Source organism: Hemitrygon akajei, chromosome 10, assembly GCF_048418815.1.
Source record: "Hemitrygon akajei chromosome 10, sHemAka1.3, whole genome shotgun sequence".
Lineage (NCBI taxonomy): Eukaryota > Metazoa > Chordata > Chondrichthyes > Myliobatiformes > Dasyatidae > Hemitrygon > Hemitrygon akajei.
Genome location: NC_133133.1, coordinates 19,671,089 through 19,694,993, shown reverse-complemented (window position 1 = coordinate 19,694,993; position 23,905 = coordinate 19,671,089). Strand labels below are relative to the sequence as shown.

General features: G+C 39.3%; 1 protein-coding gene across 3 annotated transcripts in view; it reads left to right on the top strand.

Annotated features, from left to right (window-relative positions):
• Positions 1 to 16,334, top strand: part of LOC140734206 (transcription factor Dp-1-like) — a 99,046-nt gene extending 82,712 nt beyond the window's left edge. For all 3 annotated transcript variants that reach the window (XM_073057876.1, XM_073057877.1, XM_073057878.1), the window contains 3 exons: positions 3,170 to 3,336; positions 12,325 to 12,409; positions 13,461 to 16,334. In XM_073057876.1, coding sequence (XP_072913977.1) covers positions 3,170 to 3,336; positions 12,325 to 12,409; positions 13,461 to 13,644 — 436 coding nt within the window. In that variant the 3' untranslated portion in view covers positions 13,645 to 16,334. The remainder of the gene's footprint in view (positions 1 to 3,169; positions 3,337 to 12,324; positions 12,410 to 13,460) is intronic.
• The last annotated feature ends 7,571 nt before the right edge of the window (positions 16,335 to 23,905 follow it).

The following is a 23,905-nucleotide window of genomic DNA, read 5'->3' as shown; positions in this document are numbered from 1 at the left end:
AATGTTGGTGGAACACAGTAGGCCAGGCAGCATCTATAGAAAGAAGTACAGTCGATGTTTTGGGCTGAGACCTTCGTGAGTCCTGATGAAGGGTCTCAGCCCAAAACATCGACTGTACTTCTTCCTATAGATGCTGCCTGGCCTGCTGTGTTCCACCAGCATTTTGTGTGTGTTGCTTGAATTTCCACCATCTGCAGGTTTCCTCGTGTTTGAACTTTCCTTTGCTTTCTCTGACTGAAGCCTCTCTTCGCGGAAGCCTTGAAGAGCTAAAGTCTCAAGATGACCACTCTACGTGCACTCAGACAATGGCTGCTGTGCTTGCCCCTCCTTTCATTTAACTTGCTCTTGCTAACCAATCCAAAACCCCGGTTGGCTGCTGGTCAAAGTAACACGCCAAAAAGCTCTTTTTCAATGTACTGACACTTCTGCCTTTTATCCTCTGACTGTAGACCTGATTGAAGTCCCCTCCTATCAAAACCTCCAGTATCTGGATTGGCTGCTGGTCAAAGCTCTTGTTGAATCTTCACTGGAGAATCACATTGGGAGTGAACAGTTTTGCAGAATTTTGCAAAGTATCTGTTAGCTATCCAGAAATTTGCTGGTGAGGGTACAGAACCTGTTTGGATTCTGACCATTCATTCACAGCATATTAGAGTATATGGTGAGATAACACAGTCGCTTTTCTTGTGCTGAGCTTGGGCAACATTATTGACTGGGTACCGTAGATTTCGCACTACAGAGCGCACCTGATTAAAAGCCACAGGCTCTAATTTTAGAAAGTAAATCAATTTTGTACTTGTACAAGCCGCACCGGATTTTAGGCCGCAGGTGTCCCACGTTGTAATATGAGATATTTACACAGAAAGATATTACACGTGAGGATTTTTTAACTTTTAATTAAATCCATATGGTAACAAACAAATACATATTGCAAATGCTTTTTTTTGAACCGTGCCTGTAATACGGCTACTTTTAAATATACATACGTATCGGTAACACACAAATTACGTTGCGTATACTTTTTTACTGAACAGTGCACGAACAACATTCCAATATCTCCTAGCGACTGGTAAAAATATATATACTGCAGCCTACCAGGAAAAGTTATTGATCGCCTTTAACTTAAAAGCAGCGTTTTCGCTCGCGTAATGCGCTCCCCCCCACCTTCCCGTTTATCGCAAACCGGTATTTCCCACAAGACGCGGCGAAACCGGATGTGACGTCTAGCATTCCGGGCTGTAGTACAGAAAACATACTAACAAATGAATTACTAAGCGAAAATATTATAAACTAAATAACTGCCATAAAGGCAGCACAATGCTTTTCTTCGAGTGTTTTCCATGTTGATGAGGGTGAGTACAAATGACTGATTTACAATAATTTAATTGTGAAAGTGCGCTTGATTTATCGTACAATTTCATTGGACCTCTGTGAACTACTCATCAATTTTATTGGTCTACTGTTACGAGGCAAAATGTTTTTGGCGGCATGAAAAAAAAATCATGCATTAGCCGCACCGTAGTAAAGGCCGCAGTGTTCAAAGCTGTTCAAAATGTGGGGAAAAAGTAGCGGCTTAAAATCCGGAATCTACGGTACTTTATTTTTGTCCACATAAACATACTTCCTGCTAAGTTATGAAGAGCAGGTGAAACCTTTACAAAGTTAAAATTGAGATAAACATATTAAAATAGTACACCCTATCCTCATTATATGTGGGGGATACGTTCCTCATAGTCTGCGCATAATGTGAATAATTATTTAAATGGAGAAAATAGGGATGTGTTCCGGAGGGCTTCCTAAATATGTTTTATCTCTAATTTATTCACATTTTCATACCAATGCCATACAAAAGCAGTACCACAAGGCAACATTTGTATTATATTTCATCAATTTAAGGTAATATTCAATGTAATAAATCATAGAAAGTTAACATACTAGGGTGTACAGTACTCACCAACAGTGGCAGGTGTGTTCGCTCCGGGAGATGAGTGGATGTTGTGGTGTCGAGAGGCTTTACATGAATAAGATGGATGGTTGTGGTCGTCAGGATCATATCAAGCACAGCAAAGAACTCTTAGAACTGCCGGCAGCAGATGACAACACCGGTTTGAAGAAAGTGGTGAGGGTTGTTTGCTTGGCAGCATTTTGTTTTTCAGCATAAATTCGCTTGTAGGGAAGAAGGCTTGACAGCAGGGAACAACTGAAATGCTGACTCTATTCTAAACTTGGGTTCATGTCCATTGCCATTTGTGCCAAGTGTTTTGACTTCCACCATTCCCTCACCATTGGTAAACTCCCAGGATTTTCAAAATCGTTTGTTTCTTGCAGCATCTGAGAGATAGTTCGCTTTTTAAAAAGAATACGCCTTGAATGTAGTTGAATCAGTGATGTTGTGTTAGGCTGCAGGAAACGCACTGTTATGTTAGGATGACTGCTGTCCAAATGTTTAGGATGGGCTGGCGGATTGTCAAGCAACAAAAGAACTTTAAAGGCAAGATTCTGTTCCTGGCAGTAGCATCCCAGAGCTGTGTTACCTTCACCTGATGCCATGCTGTTTATAATTTCCAACTTTTTTTCAAGTGTTAAAGCGGTTCTCTGCCGCTCGGCTGATGGCCTAGGACATGACATCGGACGCTTAGGAGGCATAGTTAAATATTTCAAGCTCAAAATCACTGCACTGTAGGTAAAACCACCAAAAGTTTAAGAGCGCAAGATCGCACATCCACACCTTGCCAAAACCAATGTGGGACTGGGGGGGAGGGATTGAGACTGTGAGACGTGTGCACATGACTTGTATTGATGGGAAAGCAGTGCTCCTCGCATAACTGTGAATCCACATTGTCTGAAGACGCATATAACGAGGATAGGATGTATCAATAGATTTGTTGCTAGGCACTGCAATAAATTTTATGAAGGTTACTTGATATTCTGTTGTCACAATGTAGTAATTGGGGCGAGGGGGAGAAATTATTTTAACATTTGACCTAAGAATTTCAATGTGATGCTCCTGATTTGTAGACCAGCTACTACTTGTTTGGTTTCAGAGGTTTTTGGGAGTGGGGTGTTCTCCTGGGAATATTTGAAAAGCTGATCTGGATGTATCCTGTCTTGAAATACTTCAGATTAAAAAAAAAGAGATTAATTTAGAATGTCTATCTTTGTTTCACAGGTTTGAATATTTTTTTAACTTTGATAATACATTTGAAATCCATGACGACATTGAAATTCTTAAAAGAATGCGAATGGCTTTTGGATTGGAGTCTGGTGGCTGTTCTGCTGATGAACTGAAGATGGCTAAGAGCTTAGTACCCCAAGTCCTGGAACCATATGTAATAGGTAAAATATAGTGAGAGGGAAGTGTAGAGATTTGTACATGTCATTCATATTGATTGAGTACCAAGTTGGCAAATAGTTACAGTAATATATTTTATCCATTTACAGCTGGCAACCATGTACAAGATATTTTTAATATGTTTAATTTAGTATTTGTTAAATTGCCTTTTAATCTCAGGATAATCACTATAAATTGCTTTGAAGTGTGGTGACTTTTGTAGGTAAATACACAACCATTTCTCCAGAAGAAGTGGAAGAGTTAAAACTTTAATAATGTTGCATAAGGGCCTTGTACCCCAAGTCTTAGAACTATATGTAATAGGCAATAGATGTGGATAATTTTGTAAAGTGTGGTCATTTTGTACATACGGACACAGCATGTAGCTCAACAGAGGCAACACACACAAAATGCTGGGGAAATTCAGTAGGCCAGGCAGCATCTAGGAAAAGAGTACAGTTGATGTTTCAGGCCAAAACTCTTCAGCAGGACTGGAGGGAAAAAAAACTAAGGAGTAGATTTAAAATGTGGGGGGAAGCAAACATAAGGTGATAGGTGAAACCTGTAGGGGGAGGATGAAGTAAAGAGCTGAGAAGTTGATTGGTGAAAGAGACAGAAGGCTATGGAAGAGAGAAGAGGGCGGGGAAGAGCACTAGAGGGAGGCAGTGGGTGGGCAATGAGAAGGTGAGATAGGGAAAAGGTGAAGGAGGGAGGTTGGGGGCATCACTGAAAGTTTGAGAAATTGATGTTTATTCCATCAGGTTGGAGGCTACCCATACAGAATATAAGATGTTGTTGTTCCAACCTAGGTGTGGCCTCATCACGACGGTGGAGAAGGCCATGGATGGGATATATGGGAATGGGTAGTGGAATTAAAATGGGTGGCCACTGGGAGATCCAGCCTTTTCTGGTATGATGGAGTGTAGGTGTTCAGCAATGTGGTCTCCCAATCTACGTCAGATCTCACTGATGTACAGGAGGCCATACCAGGAGCGCTGAACACGGTATATCACCCCACAGGCACTCAGGTGAAGTGTTGCCTCACCTGGAAAGGCTGTTTAGGACCCTGAGTGGTAGTGAGGGAGGAGTTGTAGGGGCAGATGTAGCACTTGTTCCGCTTGCAAGGATAAGTGCCAGGAGGGAGATCAGTGGGGGGGGGGGGGGGGGTGGATGTGTTTGGTGGTAGGATCCAGTTCAATCCAATTCCAATTCCAATTCCAATATATCCATCCTTGGCCTCCTGCTCTGTCATGATGAGGCCACACTTAGGTTGGAGAAACAACGCCTTATATCCTGTTTGGGTAGCCTCCAACATGAAGGCATGAACATCGATTTCTTCCAGTAATGTCTCCCCCCCCCCCCCCCCCCTTCACCATTTCCCATCCCCTTTTTCCTCTTTCACCTTATCTCCTTGCCTGGCCATCACCTCCCACTGGTGCTCCTCCCCTCTTCTTTCTTCCATGGCTTTCTGTCTCTTTCACCAACCAACTTTCCAGCTCTTTACTTCATCCTTCCCCCTCCAAGTTTCACCTATCACCTTGTGTTTCTTTCACCCCTTCCCCCCACATTTTAAATCTATTCCTCAGCCTTTTTCTCCAGGCCTGCTGAAGGGTTTCAGCCCAAAACAACGACTACTCTTTTCCTCAATGCTTGCTGAGTTCCTCCAGCATTTTGTGTGTGTGTTGCTTAGATTTCCAGCATCTGCAGATTTTTCTCATTTTTTAGCTCAATAGAGGATTTATTTTATTGTCTGTTGCTCTGCTATCTTGTACGATTTATGCAAGAGGTGCAATGTTACTGCCAATATTTGGGAAAAGAAACTTAATTTGAACTTTTTAAGGCAGAATGGATGGTGCTACTTCCTCAGCTCAGTGGCTCAGTGATCAGACTCTGTCATGGCTACTGTGCCCGTAGAACTTACATGTTTTCTCTGCAACTGGATGGAATTTTTTTTGGGTGTTTTGATTTTCCCCATGTCCACAAGTGTCTTGAAGTTAATTGCCTACTGTAAATACCCATTAATGTTACTAATCGACAAGAAAGAATCAGATTTCATGGGCATATAAAGAGAATAAATTGCAGGGGGACAAGGAAAAAAGGGAGAATGGGACTGAGGGTGTAACAGATCACGCTATTGGAAGACAGCACGTTCATGATAGTCCAAATGGTCTCCTTCCTTTTATCTATATTAGAGTCACATAATTAGTAATTATAGAGGCATCTCCCTCCTTTCTACAACAAGAAAGGTACTCACCCGCATTTTATGTGACCGGCTTTTATCTCTGGCAGAAGATCTCTTAACTGAGATTGTGGCTTCTGTCCAGCCAGAGGAACATCTGACATGATTTTTACAGTACGTCAATTGCAGGAGAAAGCCCTGGAACAAAATCTCCCACTTTGTGTGGCCTTCATAGACCTTACAAAAGCATTGATTCTGTAAATCGTCCTGCCGTTCTACAGGTAATGCCCAAAATCGGGTGCATGGAGAAACACCTCAAGATCATGCAGCTCTTACACAATGATGAGTGCAGCAGTCATCAGCAATAGCAGCTCTGAAACAGCACCTTTAAGGTTGAGACGGGTCAAACAAGGGTGCTTCATTGCCCCAACTCTATTTGCTGTTTTCATTACAACCATTCTTGATCTCACAGGCCAAGACCTCCCACAAGGAGTCCAGATTTGCTGTACCACAGATGGCGAGTTCTTTTGCCTTAGCATGTTCAAGGCAAAGAGCAAGGTGTCAACTACTTCCATCAATGACACTGATGTCATTGTAGCTCACTCTGAGAAGGATCTGCAGTGCATAATGTCTTGGCCAGAGCATACAAGCTCCTGGAACTAGATATAACCATCAATAAAACACAAGCCCTGCACCATCTTGCTCCAGATCAAGCTCCTAAACCTTCAACCGTTGAAGTTGACAACATCCCTCTGAAGAACACTGATCATTTCTTATATCTTGGCGGCCTTCTTTCTTCAAGAGCCAACATTGACCTTGAAATAAATCGCGGAATAGGTTGTACAACTGGAGCTTTTGCCAGGCCAAGGAAAAGGGTTTTTGAAGATCAGGATTTCAAGACCAACACTAAGCTTCTGGTCTATAAAGCTGTAGTCCTCCCCTTGCTATATGGAACGACATCATCGACAACATACAGCAGGCACACAAAATCCCTAGAAACTTACCATCAAAGATGCCTTCGAAAGATTCTGAGAGTTAGCTGGAAGCCTCATTACAGTATTCTAGAGGAAGCTAACATTAACCCCATAGCCACAATTGTGACTCAGCACCAATTGCTAGCAGTTCTCCACAGGCAGCAGGAGCTATAGACAGTCCATGGAATGGAGGCTGACTTTTGTGATGGACTGAGCTATATCTACACCTCTGTGTTTTCTTATGGTCATAGGCAGAGCAATTGTTATACCAAGCTGAAAGTTTGAGGTTGGGTGCTGTTTGGTAGAAAGTTAAACATGCAACGATGTTTATAGTTTATGTTGATTAGATATTGTACTGAACAACCCCACTCTACAAATTCTGTTGATTAGGTACAGTAAGTGAACTGGGATGACATGCTAGAGAAGGAGGACAAATGGAAGAAGTTAGTGAGCAGTAGCAAAGAATTGAAGTTAAGGTGAGGAAAAACATTTCAGCATGGTGATTGTGTGGTCAAAGCAATCATTAATGGTTGAATAAGGACAGGAAAAGGATGAAGGAATAAGGGAGATTACACGTAGGAAGGATTTGAAGGGGACAAAAAGCTTAAATTTTCAGACAAATCAATAGATGTTGATAAGATTTAATGAGTAGTGCTCTACAAATATTTTCCATGGTTGGTGGAGGGTAGAAAACTAGCGACCGATCAGGAGAATTGAAACAATGAAAGCATGAAATAAGATGGAGTATAAGGAGACTAAAGAGACTACAGGTGCTGGAAACTTGAGTAACAAAAAAAAAACAAGATGCTGGGGAATTCAGCAGAAGAGACAGCATCTGTCGATTGAAATAGGTGGTTTACATTCTGGCTCAAGACTCTTCACCTAGACCATGGGTCAATACCATTAAGCAAGGGGGTTGGTGGATCCCAGGTTGAAAACCGTTGATCTAGATTGTGGGTTGTTGATTAAGATGGAAAACTTTTGTTTAAATTGGATATAGAGTTGGGTATAAATTTATGAAGTTCAGAAGTGGGTGCTTCAGCCTAATTTGTCCATGCCATCCCCTTTGTGGGCATTTGGCACATATCCCTCTAAACCTTTCCTACCTGTTTTCCTGTTGAAATGTCTTTTAAATATTGTAACTGAACTCGTCTCTACCACTAATCCAGCAGCTCATTCCATATGCCATCACCCACTGAAAGTCACGTACCTCTAATCCCTTTTAAATCTTGCCCTTTTCACCTCAAATCTATGCCCTCCTGTACCCAGAGGTAAAAAACTGTGACAATCTACCCTATCTTTGCTCTTCAGTTTTATAAAACTTAGATAAAGTCACCCCTTGCCTCCTTTGCTCCAGGGTAAGCAGTCTTATCAACTCAAGTCCTGAAGTGGAGGAAACATACCTGTAATTTTTTTTCCCTTTTGGATGACTTGTAGGTGTAATGAGGAGTTAACCAAGAAAATTGTTACTATCTGTACTGAATGGTGCGAGAGAGCTAAAGATAATGTCTCTGCTGACATTTAGCTGAACAAAATGTCACATCCCAGTCAAATGCTAGTTGAGAGATTGGAGGAAGTGTTTGCAACTCCTGCATATATGTGGGAATAGAGGAATAGAGGAAAATGCCACGCCCAAATTTGATTGCAGATTTTTAAAATGACTTACACTTGCCTCTAATTGATGGAAGGAAGAATCCATGATTTTTTTAATTGGTTTTACTTGATTTGAGGAATCTAGGAATTATTTGGGATCTGAAATCTGGCTAGCATTTTTCCATTCCTCATTGCCATTGAGAAACTAGTTGTGACCTACCTACCTTCAGTTGGTACAGTGCTGCTCGTGAATGTCAGTGCTGTTAAGAATTTTCAGTGACAAGAGGCTATACAAAATATTTCCACACGGTTTTACAGAATGTAATTTTGAGAGAAACTTGCAGGTAATGTTCCCATGTACTTATTGCCATTGTCCTTGTCCTAAAGATTGCTGATTCTGTAAGAGAATCCTAAGATGGCTGCTTTACCCTGGATAATGTTGAGCTAAATAGTTATTGAAGCTGCATTTATCCAGGGAAATTGAGGGTTGAGGCTAGCAGATTGTGGGAAATCTTTTGGGGTTTGGTGGGGAAAGGAGAGAGTGGGAAGGTGGAGATATGTCACTTCCTAAAGGTTACCCAGCCTCTGACACACTCTTGCATCTGGGAATGGCCACAGGATAATCTTGTCTATCTTTGATATCTTGGCCCCAGCAACAGGGAGGCAACACATCATTCCAGAGTCCCTTTTTCAGCTACAGTGTCTCCTGTCTGCCTTATGCCTCATCCCCTATCACTATAGTCTTTTCTGCTTTCTCTTGAATGATCATCCCCTCCACAACAGTATGTTTTCAAGAGGAGTGGCCACAAGAGTATCTTGGGCGCTCTGCCAGCTTTTTCTTTTTCTTTTTCTTTTCTGCTGGTCATCCAACTAATTTCTGCATGATATAGATGTGATTACTTTGCTAAAACTCAGATCTGTGAAACCCTCAGCCTCAATTATCCTGAATGTGTCCAGCTCCTTCATGTGGTAAGTCAGCTGTAACAGGATACACCTCTAGGTGAAGTCCTTAAAACTCTGTAAGTCTCCTCAATCTCCCATATTTTGCAGGAGGAGCGTACCTTTGTCTTAACTGCCATCTGAACTTGAAGACTGAAAAGGAAGTTCAAGGAACTTTAGCTGTACTTCTGCTTGCCAAAGTCATGCCGTAACATACCACTTAAATACTGGTCCACTCTCAGTGGCTGCCCTGCTAGAGCCTGCTTTCCTTTTATTATGTGCCTCTTAATTGGCCAATAAGAAATGCTTTTTCCAAAAAGTTCTATTAACTTCCTGCCTCTCAAAACCTCAAGGTATTTATTGACTGTGGAGTCGAGGTGATCATAATACAATTAAACATCCAGTGTAGGAAATTATTTTCCACTTATCAGCCCATTCCTGAATGATGTTAGGATTTGCTGCACATTGGAATGTTACTCTATTTGCTGAGAAATTGTAAATGGAACTTGAGATTCACCAGAGAGAGGTCAAAAATTAGAGAAGTGTCCTTTGGCAAATAACTAAAATCAGAAACTTTGTGCAAATTGTCTTGGTGCAGCTCTGCACATTATTTCTTGCTGCATTTTACTGTTGCAGTGTAGATCTATAAATCATTACGTAATCTAATACCTTGTTGAGACAATAAACCACTCCTTAACTTATCCTATAATTACATGAGCATAAATTGAAACAGTATGTTATTTGCTGAAGAGGAATATCAAGGTAGGGCTAGTTATCACAATGTTTAGTCTTCAGAGCATGCCAGCACAGTTACTGGTTGGAATGCGGCGCTTGGAAGCGACTGAAATGTAGAACAGTGAATTGAAATATGAAATTTTATTTTAATTTAATTTTTAATCTGAAGTAGAATGATGTTTATTTTGTTTCCTGTCTAGTAATGTAGTACTAATTCTAATTATAGGCCATAATGGAGCTGATTTTATAACTGGTTATCATTGATTTACCATTCAGAACTTGAGCAACCAGACTTAATTACTTTTATGTAATGCACTTAAAGATGAATGTACAAGAGGAGTAATTGGCAAAATGGTTGGTGAGATTCAGGATAGCATCAGTTTAATGTACTCTAGGTTAACTGCAGGCTTATCCATACCTTTTGAAATATTTGAAGTATTTTCAAATATAATAATTAATAACCTTACCCAATCATATTGGACTTCTGTAAGTTTATAAAAATCTGCTATTACCATAAAGTATCTGCTCTCCAAACTACTTAAAATTCAGTGGTGCCCTTTCTTTCAAACCAAAAGCTGAGAGTTCAAGTTTCACTCAGTGATTTGAAATACATATCCAACTTTCAAACAACATTGATTGCCATAGGGATACAGATTGGAAACTGCCTTTCAACCTACCAAGTCTGTGGTGGCGGTCGAGCACTAACTCCATTTTATTCTCCCCACTTTCCCAATCAACTCTCCCTAGATTTTTACTACTCACCTATGTAGTAGAGTCATTTTATAGTAGTCAATTAACCTGCCAGTGTATACATTTTTGGAATGTGGGAGAGAACCCAAGCACCTGGTTGAACCTGAGATCACCGAAGGGTGAATGTGCAAACTCACACAGAGAGCACTGGAGGTTGGGATTGAACCATGGAGTTACGAAAAAGTAGCTCAACAGGCTATGCTGTAAGGAAGGATATTTCTGTGAAATGGTTGAAGCAAACATCCATAATGGTTGGACAGTGAGAATTGGAATAGGAAAAAGTGTTGTAGGTGATCATATGCAGAAATGACTGAAGAAAGGGGGGGGGGGGGTACATGATATCTTTCAAGTAAGATGCTGAACAGATCAACATTGAAATTCTTTGATACTTCATGAGGGGAAAAAATTAGCAAAAGTTCTGTTGTCCTGGTCAGTGTTCACTCCCCCCCCCCCCCCCCAAAGAATGAAAGCATTTACCTCATTCCAGTGTGATTGTGCGACACCTGGAAGTGCTAGAAGTAGCTGGTTATAGCCCATAAGGAATCAAGTAAGGTGCTGAACTGCAGAGAAGGAAATGTGTACTCTACTGGACTGTTCTCTTTCAGTTTTTTGCAGTTTAAAAACTAATGTATGTTCAACTATGACAAACACAAGCTTGTTCGCTTAAATTCTTGAGGAATAAAGGAAAGATGAATGATTAAAGTAATGGATTAGGAAGAAATTTTGTAAATATGAAACTTGAGATCTGCCTTTACTGCAGTCCAGTCCAGTTTTCTCACTGGGTGTCTGCCTTCTAACCTCAAGGCACAGCCAGGAAGGGTGTATGTAACCTTATAATTAGAAAAGCCTTTTAAGGTATCTACACATTAGACTAAAGACCGTGAATAGTCCCATTATTAAATGCACTTTATTTTGTATGCATATTATTTCCCTTGTTTAATAGTGTATCTTCTCTATCCCTTTTAAATTTTTTATTGATTAGTGATAGGAGTTGAATACTAGTTGAAGGAACCAGCAATGGTAGCCTGCTGAATCTGGATACTGGGCCAAATTTTCTGTTGCTTGTACGAGCTAGTCCACCCATTCAGGGTTACTATGAAAAGCATTAATTACGGACCTAGCAAGAGGGGTCAAATAGAAACCAAGTTTGAAATGCCAACAGGCAGCTATGCTGTTGATAGAGAACTTTTACAGGACATTGTCAGAAGGGGCATACCATGCTCAAAATTGGAGCTATGTTTTCTATTTAAATGGAAATTGAAACAATCAGAGAATTGGAGAAATCAAATTATTTAAAAATGTATGTAATCTACAATGCCAATATTGGATACCTTTCTCTTCAGATTTACCCAAGGCTCTTAAACCACATATTCCTATCCCTCCTGTGTACTTCAGCTTTAATTCCAGTTTATATTTTTCTGGAAATAATTTTGCTGTGAACATCTTTTGTCATTTAAATTTATTTAAATTCTAGCTGGTCTCATTTTGAGTTGTTGTAGTTGATGGTTTATTAAAGTGTAGAAAGAAAACAACCTTGATTTGCTATAAATAGCTTTAGAATAAGACTTCCAAACAATTCATAACACACTACTGCTGCTTAGAAAATTTCTGCTTTTCCAGTATGAGATGGTTAATGTATATTCCTAGTGAGATTTTTAGGAGATTTACTTTAGTATAAGAACATAACTATTCCAATGTAATTGGAATTTTGTCTTTATTTTCCCCTAAATCTTTAAAACATTGTGTTGCCATATGCAGTTAGTGTCCTAGCACTGCTTTACAATTTTTTTAAAAAATTTAACGGTCCTGATTTTCATTGGCAGAAATGGCTAAAGGAGTGCAAAATGTTAACTCAGGCCCAAGTTCAGTGACAGCATCTGCATCTTCGTCAAGCTTCCAGTCTAGCAGGTAAGTTTGCTGATCTGTTGCTTTTATCATTTAAACTTTAACAATTTAGTCTTCACTTTACTTGCTTCTGAGCTGTTACCTGTCTTTCCTTTCATTCTTTCTTTGTGTACAGACTTTTTCTTGTGCATTTCAATTGTTTGTTCCTGTTAACTTCATTTTGCATATTCACTGGCATAGATGTACAAGCACCTGTCCACACAGCCTACCAAAATTTTGCCTGCCCACCCACTTAACTTACCACTCACCTGGTTTCACATATCACCTGCTAGCTTGTACTCCTTCCCCTTTCCCTCCACAATTTTCTTCTGGCTTCTTCCCCCTCCTTTCCAGTCCTGATGAAGGATCTATTCCTGAAATGTTGACTGTTTATTCCTCTTCATAGATGCTTCTTGCTGAGTTCCAACTGCATTTTAGACCAAAAGACATAGGAGAATTAGGCCAATCAGCCCATTAAGTCTCCTCTGCCATTTTATCATGGCTGATCCATTTCCCTCTTAACCCCATTCTCCTGCCTTCATGCCCTGACTAATCAAGAACCTATCAACCTTTGCCTTAAAGCCACCCAGAGGGGCTCCACAGCTGTCTGAATTCCACAGATTTGCCTCTCTCTGGCTGAAGAAATTCCTCCTGATCTCTTCTCTAAACGGATGTCCCACTATATTGAGGCTGTGCCACCTGGTCCTAGACTTCCCCACCAAAGGAAACATCCTCTTCACATCCACTCTATCTAGGTCTTTCAACATTTGATATGTATCAATGAAATCCCAACTCATTCTTCTAAATTCCAGTGAGTTCAGGCCCAGAGCCTTCAATTGCTGCTCATATCATAACCCTTTCGTTCCTGGAATCATTTTCGTGAACTTCCTCTGAACCCTCTCCAATGTCAGCACATTCTTTCTTAAGAAAGAATGTTTGTTTCTTGGGATTTCCAGCATCTGCCGAGTATCTGGTGTTTAATTTTGCTTACTTTAATTTTATAATCTGTGTGCAAAATGATCAAATCCTATTGAAAAGCTTTGGATTATTTTTACATTAACTGTTTTACTTTCAGAGCATTTGGTGCCAGTGATGCAATAGTAGCCTTACCAACTGATACCGAAGTGGCCTTAGTGACGAGTCAAGCACAAGGAAGTTTCAATGGTACACACAGTTCTGATCTGAGAATGGAGACTCCTATGTCCTATATTGAAGATGATGATGATGAAGAGGATGATGATGAGGAGGAGTATGAATGAACTAATGATCATTCTCCATTCATTCCTATCTTTTGCTTAAAATGGCATCTCTGGAAAGAACTGTCACTGAGGCAGAGACCTTAAGAATTGTTATTTTGACTTGTAAGGGGTTTTAACTTAATTCTATTCTCTTCTAATTTAAGCATAAGAAACATTGAAAACAGAATTGTAGAGATACTTTTCTGAATGAAAACAACAGTTGAAATTTTAAAAAAGTTTTTGCTTCTCTGATCTAAAAGAGACTTGTTACTGCACCAAGTGCAGCTATAAAAGTTACTAGGTGTTCAGTCACATTTTGGAGCAATATTTCAGTAACATCTCTGGCTTCAAATGCGCTACCTAGTACTGATGTTTACATGTTTTTTTTCTCTCTCAGCTGAGCTGCTGGTTTAGCACCTTACAGCAACTATGTCCCATTACAGGGAGGAAGAAATGGAGATGGTTATCTCCCCTCCTACAAGTTTGCCTCTGTTAGATCGCTAGATGGCATTGAAAGTGGTTGCGGATGGGGTCAATAATACGTTCCAACATTTCAGTTTGATGTGTTGAATGAAATTTGGAGCAGATAAGAAAGGGTTAAAAAATTGTTAGTACTGAGACGAAATTGAAGTGTTACTTGTACTTTAAAGGCTCTTTGCTGCTGCCAGAAAAGTTTGTAAAAAGCAATCCTGTGATTGGTTTTAGAATTTCTGGTACTAGGTCAAATAAATAGTGCACTATATAGTTCTATTTAGTATATTCCTGGAGCAGCAGTAATGTATGAAGTACTTTTAAAGCTTGACTTCACCTTTCAGACGTAAGTATAGTGGTGTATTCACTGAACAGATGCAGATCTTTTTACCCATCTTATCTTTGTAACCACCTACAAATAAACGCTGAACAAAGCCTGTTGCGGAATCAACAGTTTTTTTTGTATTAAATGCATTCTTAACTGAAAGAGCTTCCCTGATGGCCTGTGAGATTTTAAAACTTTTTGTGCAGTGGCTATACAAATGTTGTGTTTTCTGCAGCAGACATAAAAGTTAGATGTTTTACTTTGTGTTCTTTCTGGTTTGCTGGCTGTAGAATTTGTTTGACAGTGCAACCTGCTAGCACAGCAGCAGCTATAGTACCAATGCACTCAATTGATTCTCCAATTGAGTAACTTTTTCCAGTGTTGCATGTTGCTATGGGGGAAAGGAGAAAACATGAAATGCTTTTCAAATCTAATTCCTATAAATTACAAGCTGAATTGGAATACTTTTTCTTCTAATCAACTCCTTTCTGGTGGAACATGGTCAGTAAAGGATAAAAGTTGGGTGCAGTTCTGGTTTAGGTTGGCTGAAGATGAAGGCTGACTTTCTGAATTGATTTTGGCTAATGTAAAGTCAATGACCTGATTGGTGCTATTGAGTTGAGCTGTTTTTATAATTAAAGTAATGGCTTGCTGAATTGCTTCCTAATTCCTTACGATTTCCATTGTGAAAATCTGGTATTTCCTCTCCGTAGTGGAAACATACTTCCTGTTGAATGTTGGTAATGAGAAGTCTGAAAATGAGAGTATTTGGAACAATTCTATTTCTGAGTTAGTTGTTTTAGGAAGCCTTTTTGAAGAGAAAATAGGGACATGCAAATCCGGCATCTGGCTTGAATTTTCTTGGTTATTTTTTTTTTTGAAAGCAAAGAAAATAGAATCAAGTCTTGAAGAATCCCTCAGAGGTATTGCTTTTGCCCTACTTGCTTTGAGTAAAAGCATGTTCACATTTAGTTTTATTATCAAAACTTGTTTTACCTGTCAAGTTTTGTTCTCTCAAAGGTATGAGTATAATATCTCTATATTCATTGAGGTTTGTTTCATAACCTTCAGTTGATGTATTTTTCCAGATGTTTGTTTTGTTACTACTAGGAGCAATACAAAATGCACTTCACTCTTCACGCATTATCTTAATTGTATACATGAAAGTTGAACCTTGTCAGCCTTTAAGCACCATTTAAAATCAGATAGCTGACATTTCAAGGCCTAAGTGGAACTTTGTGTGTGTGTGAACCCATGTGTGCGCCTCCCAGATTTGCTTGAACATTTGGATCAAATGAAATATGGAAACTGTGGCCCAATAGAGACCTAATAAACTGAGTCTTTATTGTGATTCTTAAATTGATTTTAAGGGAATTTCCTGAAGCAGCTTTTTTGGACTTTTGTACGTTTACAGAAACTTGGTCTCAGAATTTTCTATAAACACTAGGTCTATTTGTAGACCATCTTGAGTATATTGAGAAGGCAATAACTGGAATAGGAAATATTTAAGACTGACAAGTCTCTAAAAAAAAAAAACACACCTGGAGCAAAGCAATCTGCAATATAAAAAATACGGTATTTAAAAAAACAAATTTATGAAATCCCGAAGGTGTATATTTTGTTTGAATAATGTGCTTCAGTGATACAACATCTTTTTTTTTTCCTACATTACAAACAATGTAGTTACAGGTAATTTTTCCCTGTCCTAAAGACTTTTGTTTATGGTAGCAAAATGAGGGTTGGGGAAGAGATTGTAAATGTTGAGACAAAAACCTAATCACTCAATGCTGCAGTATAATCTGTAATTCAAACATATAATTCTGTCTGCATTGTTACATACAAGGATGTTGTTTTTAGTTCCATGACTATCATTAAAATTTATAAGCTTGAAATAAAAACATAATCTTATATTTGACTTTGGTTGAGAAATGAAATTCTTTTAAGAAAAGATTTCAACAGTTGTGCATAAATTGCTATCTACTCTGGTTTTATTTATCATGGATTCAACCTCCAAGCTAATTTTAAATAGTAACTTGTAAATTTTTGAAAGGATACACGTGTTGTCTTGAGTTCAATGGCTGTCATGTTGGTCATCTATGCCTTTTGGCTTCTAATTTGTTTTATTAAGTTTTGTGCTCTGTTGGAAATAAGCTCATTTAAATTACAGACCCATTATTTTATTTATTTTCAGATGGGAGTTTTGAATACTTTTTTGGATTCTTCATTACTCCTTGATCTAATGTAAATAATTAATTCTGATGGAAATTGACACTTGCAGTCGTGCTGACTTGGTAATCACCCCTTTCCCAGAGCAACATTCTTTTTGTTTTATTTCTAGTCTCCCAATGATAGTTTTTCAACTTCCCTGTTTTTAAGATCTCAGAAGTAAGGTTTTAACTTTTGAAAGCTATACAGAAATTAGTTTTCATTTCAGTTTGAATGTCTAAATTTAGTCCAGTGTACTTGCGGTGATGGTGCTTTAGAATAGTTTGACATCAAAAGTCGCAGGAGTTTTCTTACAGTACCTTTCATTATTTTCATTACTTTTGATTGCCACGTCAACACGCCATTCAGTAGGTAGGCAAGTCCAGGTATTTGTATCTGCAGTAAAAGAATCATTTTATTGATGTGTGGTTTCTTATAATTTTGTTTTGCATGTCTGTTCAGATCCTGCTCAGTTCCCAGGCACTGATGACAGTGTCAAAAGCGTTAGATCTGACCCAGTCTTTCTCCACGAAGATCATTGGCTCCAAAATGAAGATAGACTTAGGTTGTTGATGAATATCTTCCATACCTATTATAGACTGGGGCTGCAGAAATATCTCATAAAAGCTAACTGAGCAAATTTTGTGATACAACAGCAAGCCAAATTGTTTTTGTTCTTTTAGGAGCTGAATTAACTTGCATTATTGTACACAGGTAACAGAACAATTAATCTTTACTCCTCAGGCTCAAGAAAGCAGCAACAGCAATGTGCATTATTTTGACTGAACCTAATCATTTGCTGCAATCAGTACACAAAAATGGAGCAAAACAGACTTCACTGAGTTACTAATGTTATTTACCAAATAGCCGATCACTTAAGTGTGTAATATTTTGTAGACCTGCAGTCTGTTTTCAATACTACATGATGCTGAAGGTGGAAATGTGCCATCTGCACCAAGGTTATCGAGGTACTGAATCAGAAATGCAATGTACTGCTGCCACATAACAAATTTCACCACATATGATACTGATCATCATGTGCAGGATTGGTGTTGGCTGCATTCGTAATAGTACAGAAAATGTTAATGAGGATGTAACGATGCGGGCATGAAGGCCAGAACTCCAGCATTATTCCAGGCTTCATGGATGTACATAAACTGGCAAGTTGCACAGAAAAGTGGCAAATGAAATTCCATGCAGCAAGATGTAAGGGATTGTGCATTTGCTAGTGGAAAAAAGACAAGGGAATAACATAAAAAGAAAATTAGTTGCTTGTCCCATTTTGGAGAAACATTCAGCCTTGAATTGGGTTGGCTGATAGAAATGATTATTTGAGCAAATGGATCAAATGCCATGTAAGGAGAAGCTAATGTGCAAATAGATTTAACTTTTCTTGCAGGCAGTAATAGAATGAATGAAAATCTGCACACAAATAAGATGGGCAAACAACCGATGTGCAAAAGACAAGTTGTGCAAATGCAAAGAAAGAAATAGGTAATAAATATTGAGAAAATGGTCAACATTGAAAACCTACTTACACTCAAGTCAACGGGCATGCCTCACTGAATACTATTCCAGTGCATAGTACTACAAGCCATGTCACAAGAAATGATTGCAAAAAGTTACATACACATGAACATTTTGGAATCTCTATCCCTTGATCACTCAATGCAGGAAAGGATTAAGTTTGGCAGGCTTTTGTTATTTCAGGATTAATGCAGAGGTCAATATGCTAACTCCTCACATGGCTAAGCAGCCAAATGTCATATTTTCGATGTCAGACTTAGGATAGTGACTGGGGAGTAGCGCCTAAAGGAGATGCAGCCCAACCGTGTGGTGAGCAAGGACGTGGCAGGTGCAATGTATCGTAGAAAAACAACATGGATTCTCTGAAATGTTGAGATTAGGTAGAGTTGATGTTTAAAGGGGCATTCTTGCCTTTTATTCAAGTCACAGATTCAACATTGAGGTTCAATAAGCGATTAGGAAGTGTTACGTATTCAGGCAACAATAAATATATGTGAGTTAGGCAAGGGTTTTTATAACAAATAACACGTTTATTAAACACTGAAAACAAACCCCCCAAAAGTAAACAAACACTAACGTAACCGGAAATCAGTTGCTGTGCGGCAGCTTGAACAGTTCTTAAAGCGATGTTGCAAAAAACAGTTCTTTAAAGTGGTATTGCCAAAATGTTCAGTCCATTTAAAAGGAGAGACTTTTTAAGAGGATTTAAATTCTCTTTCACGTCGTCTTTCTTCAGTTTCCAAAGTCGAACTCTTCTCACAAAGAATTTTATGAAACGTAACGGCTTAAAGGCACTGACCTTTCCTTTATCACCATTCTCAAATCCTTTCTGGTCATCCCAGGGATTAACACGAGAATAGTCAACGAAATCCTTCCGAATAAGGATCAAACAAGGTTGAACCTGTTTCACCGTCGAAAATCGATTCTCCTCGATCTTTAACTCCCAAACTCCGATCTTCACTCTCCACTGATTCCCAACTAGCAGTATTGTAAAGAAACTGCTGGCAATGATCTTTTAAACTTTAGGCATTAGATAAAACTTCATCTTTCAACTAAACTGTGTCATTACATTAAATCACGCAGTGGCACGAAGCCAACATGGCAAATCCAGCCACGAACTGCCCCACCTCACAAGGAGGGGACCTCCTTTTATACCCTGTTAAAAAAAAACCTGTCACATGATCTCTACTGGTGGGGAAAATGACGTCACTCCACCATTACCTCAACCCCAGTCACGTGACAAGGGTACCACTGTCACGGGTATGTAACAGGGCAATGGCATGGTGGCCTTTAAAATCTAAGGATTTGAGTCCAGCAGTAATCATTCTGGCCTTTGTGTGACCACACTTGGTAAAGTGTGTTCTTAAGTGAACATTCTTAACATTGCAGTAGTATAGTGAAGATTCACTGGACTTTGTATGTGGAGATTCTGACTAGATTAGGGCTGTATCCTTAGGCATTTAGAGGAGTTAACGATCTTATTGAAACTTAAAATTCTTACAAGGCTCAACAGCCATAACAAGTGCCCTGGGTGAGAAGTTTTGTATCAGTCTTGAACAAGAGGTAGGCAATGAGGAGCTGCGATGAGGAAATATGGCTTCATGCAAATGTGAGTATGTAGAATTCTCCACCCACCCCAGATGGTTACAAGTGCTCATTCATTGCAATCGATAAATATCTGGTTATTAAGGGAGTTCAAAGAACATTGAGGTACAGCTGGATGTTGGAACTATGTTTTGATCTTGATTAATGAAGCAACTTATAAGGACCAAATGGGTTGTCCCTTTCCCTTGCATCCTTAGTGTTGAGAAACTTGAGTACACATAGAATGTATGCAGAAATCCAATAAAATGGTGGAAAGAGCACACCCCGTCACCCCTCTGGTCCATATGTGGCCTTATAAGTCACCTCAGAATCCAGAAAACCACAATTAATGCAAATCATCCTTGCTCGTTAAATGGCAGAACTTTCAGTGCAAATATGTAAGAACACCAACCCGTCTGGAGAAAATTAGTTGGGCAATGTCATCTTATGAATTTGTGACCTAATGGCTAGAGCTGCAAGTGTGCAAGACCTCAGGGGAAGTTGATGGCCCAATGTCCGCAAGTCTGATTCCATTGGAGAATGAAAATGACCTGTCCTGGTCTTAGAAGACTTTGTATGTGTGGGTGCGAGGGAGGAACGAAACTTGTGTTCCTGTTATTGCTTTGTTGCTCGTGTTGTTCTGCCCAACGTTGTGAGCATGCTGTATTGGCACCAGAATTTTGTGGCAATGCCTGTGAACTGCCCTGAGCACATCCTTGGGTGTGTCAGCTTGCATTTCACAGTATGGTCCAATGTATATGTGATTAGATAAATTGAAACTTTAATCTTAGGATGGGAATGTAGGACTTGCCTGAAACGTACAAGGTTCTGAGGAGATGATGGAGGATATGTGGGTGAATCTAAGACAAAGGATCACTATCATTAGGAGTTTGTTACCATACCAATCTCCTCAAAGACAGGAACGATTTTCTACAGAAGTTGTGTGGAAACTATTCTAACTTGTTATGCAATTGTCTGATATGGAGAGGCCACTGCATAGGATCAGGAAAAAAAACTGCAGAAAGCTGCAAAACCAGCCAGCTCCATCGTGGGCACAATCCTCCCCAGCATCACCACCTCAGCCAGCTCCATCATGGGCACAATCCTCCCCAGCATTGAAGTTATCTTTAAAAGGCAATGAGTCAAAAGATGGCATCCATCATTAAGGATCCCCGTCACCCAGGACATGCCCTCTTCTCATTGCTACTGTCCGGGAGGAAGAATAGGAGCCTGAAGAGACTCGCTCAGTGTTAGGAACAGCTTCTTCCCCTCCATTACCAGGTTTCTGAATGGACAATGAAACAACCCATGAACACTACCTTACTTTTTTTGCACTACTTAATTTAATATATATATATAACGTAGTTTTTGTATATTTCACTGTACTGCTGCCACAACACACAGTCATGACATATACCAGTGCTATTAAACCTGACTCGTGATTCTGATCCCTCATTCAATACAGAGATGAATTACGATTCTTTTTCCTGAGGCATGAGAATCTTTGGAACACTTCCTCAATGTGTGGAGAAAGCAGTGTCATTGGCAGAGTAGATCGAAACTTTGCATTATCTCGTCAGGAATCTGGGTGTACACAGGAATGAGGAATTGTTTACACTCAGCCACAATCTCGCACTCAACGATTCAGGAACAGCTTCTTCCCCTCTGCCATCCAATATATTAAACCAGAATCTGATTCTTACTGAGTAGGTGATTGACTGAGTGGCCAATACTTCTGTGCGCATAAAAAGCGAGAGTGAGGGTGCAGTGTGAGTATTGGTCTATGGAACATACATTTATAATTACCACAAGCAGGATAGGATGGATTATAATGTCCATCTTACCTTTAGTCTATAGTTTTAATTAATATACTATGCTGATATGCTAATGTAATATACTTTCCACAAGAGTTCTGAGCTACTTTTGGCTTGTTATTCAGCCCATCGAGATGATTGGTGTTAATTGCAGCTTCCAAAGGTCAAAAATCTAGATCGTACAAAGTAGCACACTGTAGGAATTCAGCAGATCAGGCAGCATCAACAGAGAGGAGTAAGCAATCACCGTTTCGTGTATTTCAGCGAAAGCAATGTTGACTCTTTAGTCTCCATGCCATTCCCATTTTAATGCACAGATTGTCAATTGGTCCAGCAAATCTCTTAAGGTTTTTATCTTTTTTTTCCTGAGGCATTAAATCTTTTATGCCTGCTGTATGGGTAGATTAAAAATTATGCATTTCCCCTTTCCTAATAGCTTGTGCTTTCCTGAGCAACGCACACAAAATGCTGAGGGAGCTCAGCTTGTGCTTTCTGTGGAGAATTTGTACCCTGACACAAGGACAGTCAAAATAAAATATTGATTTCCAAACAGTGAATGCAATAAAGACAGTGGGGTTAAAACTTTTAAAAAATAATGTTTTTAAAACGATAGATTTAAGTAATCGAGAAAATTAAACTCCATGTAATCGATCTGAGTAAATACTGTGTTAATCATTATTTGAATGAGTAATGATTAAAAATATTACCTCATTCCACAATTCATAATATTTTAATTGACTTTTACAATGCTAAACATGAAAAAAAGTTAAAGACGGCATTAGAAAATTGATTTCTATGCAAATTAAACCAGAGAAGACTGTAGCAAATGTTTGCTTTTAGTAGCCCATTGTTAAAGGCAGTCTTTCTATTCTTAAAGTGTTCATCAAAATCAGTAATAGCTGATTGACTGATAATTTACATTTTTCTTAAATTGTACAATTAAGATCTTTATTTGGTAGTGTTAAAGTCAATTGGACATTACGAGTTGAAATACTGCAAAAGGCCACAAGAGGGCAGGCTATGAAATTTTCCCATGTTCTCCCGGTCCTGACTTAAGGAGTATTTTATCACGCGTACATTAAAATATACAGTGAAATGCATAGTTTGTGTTAACAACCAGCATACGCAAGGATGTGCTGGAGTCAGCCCGCAAATGTCATTACACATTCCAGCGCCAGCATTTATCATAATGTTCAACAAAACAACACCAGCAGTAACAACAAAACAACAACTCCCCCCACCCCCCCCCCCAACTCTCACAAGCAGTCAGGTCCCCAACTACAGGATGCGCCGCCACAGGAAACAACTCAGAGTAAAGTAAAGTAAACTACAAGTAAAGACTTGTAGTTATATGGTGCTTTACAGTAGTTAACCTTTTGGTTTAATCTTCAATTTTTCGGCCTTCAGAAGACTTTTGCATGGGAGTAAACAATCCAGATGTGACAGGTAGGGTGGACAAGAACAAGGATGAAGAGGTAGAAAGCTCCTTAAATGAGAAATGTCAGTAAAGTTTAGGGACAAAAAGGGGCTAATCAATGTATTTGGGGTACTTTACAGTAAGGGAGAGAGGATTAAATAGGAATGTAAATTGCAGAAATGAAAGAGTTGTTGGAGAATATCAACTTCTCCAATATTAGCTGGGTTTGCCTTTAGGATGAAAGGCTTAGAGGAGATAGAAATTTTGAAGTATGCTGGGAGACCTCAAAGTCTACAGAAAGTGGTGGATACGGTCGTCGATCATAGGCAAAGCCCTCCCCACCATTGAGTACTGCTACAACAAAGTAACTTCCATCATCAAGGACCCCCAATATCCAGGCCAAGCACTCTTCTTGCTACTGCCATCGAGAAGGATGTACCTGAGCCTTGGGTCCAATACCATCAGGCTCAGGAACACTTATTACCCTTCAACCATCAGGCTGTGGAACTAGTGTGGCTAACTTCACTCACTACAACACTGAACTTATTCACTAGCTGTGGATTCACTTTCAAGGACTCTACAACTCGTGATCTCAGTATTATTTGCACAATTTGCCTTCTTTTGCACATTAGTTGTTAGTCTTTGTTTATGTATATTTGTTCAGATGTTATAGTATTTCCTTATTTTCCTGTAAATGCCTGCAAGCAAATGAATCTCAAGGTAGTGTATTTTGATGATAAATTTACTTTGACTTTGAGCTAGTAGGTAAATACCTCTACTGATTCAAATCATAGTGAGCGAGTGGTCGAAGAGTCCGTAAGAAGTCATCTTGTGACAGTAACCGTAACTCTAAAAGCTGCAAGGCACTTAAAGAAGGGGGTAAGGATTAAACAGCAATTAAAGTTCTAAATGGGTGGGTGGTGGGGTGGGGGGGAGATG